The 8,118-nt window shown below is 38.4% G+C and overlaps 2 protein-coding genes across 2 annotated transcripts; both read right to left on the reverse strand.

The window, feature by feature from the left end:
- Nucleotides 1-2,301: 2,301 nt before the first annotated feature.
- LOC131008056 (uncharacterized) lies at nt 2,302-2,997 on the reverse strand. Its single transcript, XM_057934958.1, has one exon. It carries the CDS (start codon nt 2,995-2,997, stop codon nt 2,302-2,304), a length of 696 nt encoding a protein of 231 aa, XP_057790941.1.
- Nucleotides 2,998-3,848: 851 nt separating this feature from the next.
- Nucleotides 3,849-4,904, reverse strand: LOC131008057 (uncharacterized protein At2g29880-like). The gene is made up of 2 exons (XM_057934959.1): nt 4,557-4,904; nt 3,849-4,472 (listed from the first exon to the last, which is right to left on the reverse strand). The coding sequence occupies exons 1-2, from the start codon at nt 4,902-4,904 to the stop codon at nt 3,849-3,851; spliced, it is 972 nt and encodes a 323-aa protein (XP_057790942.1).
- Between the last annotated feature and the right edge of the window lie 3,214 nt (nt 4,905-8,118).

Genomic DNA, 8,118 nt, shown 5'->3' on the forward strand with positions numbered 1-8,118 from the left:
AGTCTAAGGGGGGTGTATTAGTTCAAGATTTGTGTAGATTTTAAAAGTCCGTGAATTTTAAAAGTCTATAGAAGTCTCATGGATTCTTCATGATTTGGAAGGAATTCTGGCTCGGATTTTACGTTAATTAGCAAGAATTTTTCATGATTTTATCGGATTTGAAATCCACAAAGCCAGCGGGCGTGGAGACCGCGCGGGCGCTGTAGGCCCCGCGAGCGCTGGGTTCACGCGAGCGCTTGAGGCCCAGCGCTCGCTGAAGCCCAGCGACCGCTGGGTAATGGAAATTTCGATACCCAGTAAGCGCTGAGTCCCAGCGCCCGCTGGCTTATTGATATAAATAGGGTCAGAACGCGCTGCAGCCCTAATTTTGTTATTTCCTCCAACTCCAAACGCCGCCGCCTCCTCTTCCCACCCAACCCAATGACCGTTGCTTCCTATCTCCACCGCGCGAACGGTGTCACCCAGCCCAACGACCGCTGACAACAGACAATATGCCGCGAACAAAAAACGCCAACATTAGGAGAGAGGAAGATATAGAAGAGGAATATTCAGAGCAAGAACATTCGGAGCAGGAAGATGAGGAGGAAGATCTTTCGGAAAGGTAAATGTGTCCCTTTCAATTGAATTCTGAATGGGAGGGCACTGTATTTAAAAAATGTAACGAATCAGAGAGTACTACTCCTCATTATTTAGATTTGGATTTGATTAAGGGTCTTCGACTTGAGGGTAGAGTAATGAGATTGTTGAAGAATTTGGGAATGGATACTTTAGCTAGGAATATTAAGTTTTTTGGATATGATCATCTGTGCTATGAATTCTTAACTACTATGTCTTTGCGTGGTGATAAGAAGAAGATTACAGTTAGGATGAATGTGAGGGAGTATCTAGTTAGTTTGGCTAGAATGAAAGTTATATTTGGATTTTCCTCTAGTGGGGTATCTGAGAGACCTCGGTCATTCAATGCTAATCAAGTTTGGACTGAATTGACTGGGTTTGGTAATTGGAATTCATCTGGTATGCCGAATGGATTCATTAAAGATCCGGCATTGGTCATAGTGCTCAAATTTCTTGCATATAATGTGTTTGGAAAAGAGCAAGCGAATAAAGTGAATGCAAATGAAGTGTATCTGTTGTCTTTTGCTTTAAATGGCACAAAAGTTTGCATTTCACAATTTATTTGGTCGGCTATGACTCAGATGCAGAAATGGTCTTCTGCCCATACTTCTTTTTGTCTCATTGTCACTAGTTTGGCATATGCATTGGGAGTTCTAACTGACACCGAGGGTGATCAGGATGGTCATGAGGAAATTAAGGCTGAATTCATTGATTTTAGTGAGCTAAAAGGAGCTCAGTTGATTTCTAATCGATTCACTATAGTTTCTCATGCAAAAAGGCAGTGTGTTAGATCGTTTGTTCACTCCGAGATTGCAGCTAGCCGCCGTCCTCCCATTTTTGGTGATTCTGGGGCCGGCACATCATCCGCTGCTGGTGGCAATGAAGATGAGGATAACGAAAATGAAGATCAAGAGGAAGAAGAAGGGGGTCATGAAGATCAACAAGCTGGTGGTTCAATGTCGGGAGATTACTATCAGCGATTTCATAATGATTTGACTTCATTCCGTGATCATTTTGACGCTTCAATTAGATCATTGAGGCAAGACATGAATGCTCGATTTGATGCACAAGACCAACAGATAGCCGAGTTACAACGTCAGTGGGAGGCGTGGAGACCTCGTGAGTGATTTTTTAAAATTTTAAATTTGGATGAATGTTTGGATTGTTTTATTTTGGATGATTGTTTTTTTTTTTTTTAATTTGGGTTTGTATTTGAATTTGGATTTCAACTATGAATTTATGTTATGATGAAATCTGTTATTTGTTTTGTGAATTCATTGTTTGGTATTTATTGTATTGATAATATATATTGTGATAGATCAGGATCGAGCAAATGACTAGAAATCAAAACAAACAAACACGGCAAAAGAAGAAAATTGACAAAGGCATGAACTGCAGAGACCCAGCGAGCGCTGGACACCTAGCGGTCGCGGGGACCCAGCGATCGCTGGGTCTTTGCAGTTCATGCAATGCCTTGGTCGGTCATGCCTTCGATCATATTTATAATTCAGCCATGGTTTTTTTGTTCAAACTACATCATAAATATCCATACAAAAAATATAATTCATCAACATCCATTTAAAAAATATAATTAATCAAAATCCATTAAAAAAATCTGACAAAATCCATATATAAAAAAAATTATAATTCAACGACATCTGGATAACAATCCATCAAAACACCTCCCTAGACATTATCTTCAGTCTCATCATCTTCGTTTCCATCATTTCCATATGTTGACCTTTTTTCCCACATAGCATTAGCAATACTTGCTCTCCATGCATTAGCTTCATTCCTCTGAGACAGCTGGCTTTGAGAAAGATATTCCAAATTGTCTACATCGTTCTCAACATCTGGTGCAACATTCTCTTCTTCATCTTCAATTGGAAATTCATCAGAATGACACTCCTTTCGAAGAAAGTTATGTAATCCAGCACAAGCCAATACCAACTCTGCTTGTGTTTGAAATGAAAACGGAGGAGCCATTTTGAAAATTGTGAATCGTGATTTGAAGATTCCAAAAATTCGTTCAATCACGTTTCGCAATGATGCATGTCGAAGATTGAACAACTCATCTGCATTTCTGGGGTGACGACCTTCACCACCGAAATCTTGGAGATGATATCGAACACCACGTAACGAAGCCAAAAACTGACGGCGATTAGCAAATCCACAATCCACTAGGAAATATTTACCTTGAGGCACATGAAGTCCATTAGGTCTGGATAATGCGTCAGTTAAAAGTTTTGAATCATGGGCCGAGCCTTCCCATCCACTAAGCACATAGATGAACTGCAAATCAAAGTTGCAAGCTGCCAAAATATTTTGCGATTGCACCCCATGACGGTTACGATAACTACTTACGTCTCTGCATGTGACCATGGCTAGGATATGAGTTCCATCTATAGCTCCGATACAATCCTAAAATAAAGTGAATATGTTATATGTATAGAGAATAAAAAATTGATATACTACAATAGCAACAAAATAATATCGAAATAATCCATACCTTAATTAAAGGATTAAATCTTGTACTTTCCCGAATTTTAGCGGGTATTATTGTAGTCGGCTTAACTATCATGTCCGGTGTTCAATGCTCTCAAGATTTTATTGAAGTTTCGACTAGTAGCAAAATGCGAACGATCAAACCTTTGACGAACATTACAATAACGATCGTTGTGTCCAACAATGATAAAAAATGTTGCCACCATTTCTTCAACAGTTGTGTATCGTGTATCTTGAACATGAGTATTCTCTCTAATGATACGACATAATTTGATAAAGACATCCGGATACATTCTATACAACTGCCGAAAACTGTTTGGATCTCCATCGAGCATATTACGTATAAAATAGAATCTTCCCTAGTTTTTGGTCGTCGCATCAAAGAGTTGTCAATAGTCGGAGGCATCGTCATAATATTTCCCAATAATATAATAATTGCCTTAGTTGCCTCCATCAAAAGCCTAACCTGATCACAAAATTCAAGCTCCATTTCTGTGTCAATTTCATCATCAAGTTTATCTTCCATTTCATCTTCAATTTTATCTTCATAATTCATGTTGCAATATAAACAATGAAATAATAATTGAAATAATAATAAAGGCAATTGACTAAAAATGCAAAAAAAAAAAAAAAACTTATTCATTAATGAAGAAAATAAAGTCTTAAAATAAAAAACCAACAAAATAATGTACTCATAAAAAGATGGAAAAAAAAAACATCACTATTCCCTAATCTCTAATCTTGTAAGTTATCCATCTTTTACGTTCATCAACAGTCATTTTCAAAAATTCATCTTTCTTTGTCTTGGTATCAAGCAAGTCAAATGCTTTCACGCGAACGTCATCAGTCAAATCTGGGATTTCAATGATAGCATCCCAAGTTGTATAAGTTTTTTCTCTTTCTTTCTTCTCTAGCATAGTATCTCGTTTCACCAAGAGGCTTTGAACTCCATCCATTGTGGTAGTGATTTTTTTGATTTCTGTCATGAATTCCTGATGCGAACTATTTTCAGTGTGACCAGAATTTATCTCAAACTGGCCTCTACTTCTTTTGGCGGGAGCTCTTCTCTGAGTGGATTCCACAGACACTTCAAGAAATACTAAAGGTGATTTGGAACCGGATGATGGCGGATCATCTTGAGTCGGTCCTACAAACGCCTCATTTTCAGCATCATAATTCAACTCCTCTATGTGCGGAACTCTATTTTCATCAGCTCCTAGTGTCCTAGCATCAGTAGCACTACCCAATCCAATTGAGTTTTTCTCTACAGCCACACCGTTTCCAACAGCAATTTCCAAGTCTTCATAATCCGGACAATTTCCATGGCGCAAGTATGCATCTTTTGGGTGAGCCTAACATAATAAAGAATATATTTATTAATTAACTATATTATTTAAATAACATTGTTTTAAAAAAATAATTCCTAACAAGTTTACCTGACAGTATGCATCCCAAACTTCATCCGGGGCTGTGAACTTTTTAGCGTTGTTGTCATAGCCAAAACCAGAGTTAAACTTCATGAGTGTTGAATAAGCAGTCCAACGGGTCTTAAACCATTTGATACGGCTTAGGTAGTGGTTATAAGTCTTATTACACCGAAGTCTTTGATTAAGAATAGGAAGTATTCTTTCTTCAACAGTTGCTTTGCTAAAGATACCACTATTATCTCGCCATCCCCGATTTGCAGACTCAACCAAAATTTCTAACAATACATCGCTTTGTTCCTTAGTCCACGGTTCATAGACTGCCCTCTTTTTCGTGTCTTGTTGTTGAGAATCTCCCATGATAATATTACTAGACACAAAATATATATACGTATATAGTACTATAACAATGAATAAAAGAAAGTATAAGTAAAAATAACAAAAACTGTAATCAACTCACATGCAATAGAAAAACAGAATATAGCTGCTAACAAATAATAAAGATACAAGGTTTATGCAATAGAAAAATTGAATACCAAAATAATATAAAGATACAAGATTTATGAGAGAATACCTTGCTAATAGTCAATGCACAACCCTAAAATTGTGTTTTTTTTCGAGTCCGATTCAAATTTTGTGTGATGAATAAAACTGACGGCTGATATTATTATTTATAAAGAATTAGCTGGGCCCAGCGACCGCTAGGGCCCAGCGATCGCTGGCTTCTCTGAGCACGGAAGCCCAGTGACCACTGGCTTGTCCGAGCGCGGAAGCCCAGCGATCGCGGAAGACCAGCGAGCGCTGGCTTCGTCAGGCTCGAACGCTGGGTCCAGCTGCCGCTGGCTTCTTAGCCGCGGGCGCTGGAACCCAGCGAGCGCGGTGATTTTGCCAGATTTGTGAATTCTCGTGGTGTCTCGTCGGATTTGTTGATGCCTATTTTTTGAACGAAATCAATGAAAGTCATTCCAACTTTAAAGTCCATAGATTAACGAATACATCCAGATTTTCATAGAAAGTATTGAACGAATACACTCAGACTTTAAAAGACTTTTAAAAGTCTTGAACTAATACACCCAGACTTTAAAAGTCTGCAGAAATCTATAAAAATCCTGAACGAATACACCCCCCTAAAGCTCGGATTTTGTCCTTTGTATATATATATATATATATATATATATATATATATATATATATATATTTTATAAATTCATCAGAATCCATGGATTATTAAAAGAAACAATAGGGCCGGATGGCCCTATTCAACATACAACGTCAAATTTTGTCCACCATTAGAAAAAACATAAAATTTGGCTGATTTATGCTTAATTGTTCTAATTTTAGGGGTTTGTATGAGCTTATTTTAAAGATAATCTTCTGGAAATTGGTGCATTTTATGTGTTGTTTTATGCTTTGCAGGAGATTTAGGTTTTATAGATGGAAGAGTGCAATTTTGGAGATTTTGGGGTTAAGAATGGCGTTTTTAGGCACACTTTGCAGAGCAGAGCAGAGCTGAATTACAGAGTCAAAACCGAAATCAACAAGAGCTGAACTTCCCTAGAGAAGTCCTATGCCAGAGCAGAGAAGCGCACCAGAGCAGAGAAGTGCGACAGAGTAGAGACGCTCGCCAGAGCAGAGCTGCGAAGATAGCGCTGTAGCGGACCAGAGCCGACCTTTCCAGAGCATAGTTATTTCCGCCAGAGCTGCGATTGTTGGCTAAAGAAGGAGTGTTTTCCATGGCGTGCATCCAGCTGGAGTTGCCTTATCTTGCACGATTTTATTGCCTTTAGAGTTCTACTTTGCAAGGCAACTTCCATGGTGATCTAGGGAAATTTGAGGTCTATAAATAGGGTTTAATTTTCATTGTAAAAACAACCTTTTGCCCTAGTTTTAGACGCCATCTTTGAGATCTCTTGGCATCCAAAATTTAGGATTTATTGCTTTCATAGTTCTTTTTCATAGTTTTGAATTTTCATTGTTCTTAGTTAGTTTTCGATTTAGTTAAGTTTTTAGTTATTTCTTGGATTGTGATTGCGTGACACAATTACACGTTCAAGACGTTTACGGTATTTCGTATTTCAATTCAATTTATTTTCGTTTAATCATGTTTACGTTTTTAGTTCATGTTTATGCTTTCTTTTTAATTATGCAATTTAAATTATGCACTTTAGTTTCACGCCTAGATTAGTTGGTTTTTAATTTACAAGTATTTAATTTCTTAAGTTAGGTTTAATTTAAGTTGTTTTAATTTTGCCTAGGGTTAATAATTTAATTCGCCTAGTAATTTTACAATTCGGTTTTAATTCAGTTTTTAAGTTTCAGTTCTAGATTAATAATCAAACTCTTTACTGCTTTCTTTTATTGTTTTTTCCTACGATACAATTAGAAGCCGTTAAAGACTTTCCTTGAGAGATGACACTAGGTCAACTTACCATCACTAGGATGTCCTTGTTCTATTGCAAGTCAAACTAGAGGTGTTTCGAGGTTGAGTCATTGGCCATTTTTTGTATGTCATGACTATTCTACCCTTCTCTCTCTCCTCTCTCTTTCTCATCTCCCCCTCTCTCTCTCTCCAGCGGGCAGCGCGCCGCTTGGGCAGAATTCGTCGGAGTAGAGGATGAGGCGGCGGCGGTGGAGGAGATCCTCCCTCTCTCTATCTCCAGCGGCTGCCGCTCTCTCCTCTCTCTTTCTCATCTTTCTCTCTCTCTCTCCAGTGCGCCGCTTGGACAGAATTCGTTGGAGTAAAGGATGAGGCGGCAGCGGTGGAGGAGATCTGGTCCTCTGAAATCGGCGGCGTGGAGGAGGGACTGGTCAGGTGGCGAAGGATGACGCGGCGGCGGCGGCGGATCTGATCTAATGAAGCGGCGCTGGATCTGATCTAATGAGGCGGCGGCGGTGGATCTGATCTGATCGTTGCGTCGCCTCCTCCATCGGCAAATCTGATCTTCGCCTTCTTCGATTTCAGCCATCGGTAGATCTGATCTGATCTGTATTTGTGCTGCACGTATGGCACTTATGGCACTATTAGTGCCATAAGTGCCTAACCCGACCCGGCACGCGACCCGCGTGCCTGATCCTACCCAGTCCGCCTCATTAAGGGTAAAAACGTTCAAATCAATAAAAATGACCAAATTTTGTGTTTTTTCAATGTGTCGCCATAAATTGTGTTTTATGCTTCATTTTGACTACTTCAAAAATTTACTCTTATTAAAATCCATAAAATGTTGAATACCACCTGATTTTAAAACACTTTAAAAAGTCTAGTTTGAATACCTCTTGATTTTCAAAGACTTAAAAAGATCTGGATTGAATACCTCTGGATTTTAAAGGACTTTTAAAAGTTTGGATTGAATACACCCAGACTTTCGAAATCCTTTAAAATCCTACAGAATCTTAATCCAATACACCCCCTAAGTTTTATATTTTTTTATCTTTATAGATAATATTTTTTTTTACTAAATGAGAATGTATAGGTTGAGCTATTAACTCTTAAGTTTTTTTGATAATTTCTGAGTCCCCTTAGGAATATTTGGGTCTTTCTCAGTTCCTCAAGCCTTAAAAAGAAAATAGCAAAGAG

Source organism: Salvia miltiorrhiza, chromosome 2 (assembly GCF_028751815.1).
Source record: "Salvia miltiorrhiza cultivar Shanhuang (shh) chromosome 2, IMPLAD_Smil_shh, whole genome shotgun sequence".
Taxonomy (NCBI): Eukaryota; Viridiplantae; Streptophyta; class Magnoliopsida; order Lamiales; family Lamiaceae; genus Salvia; species Salvia miltiorrhiza.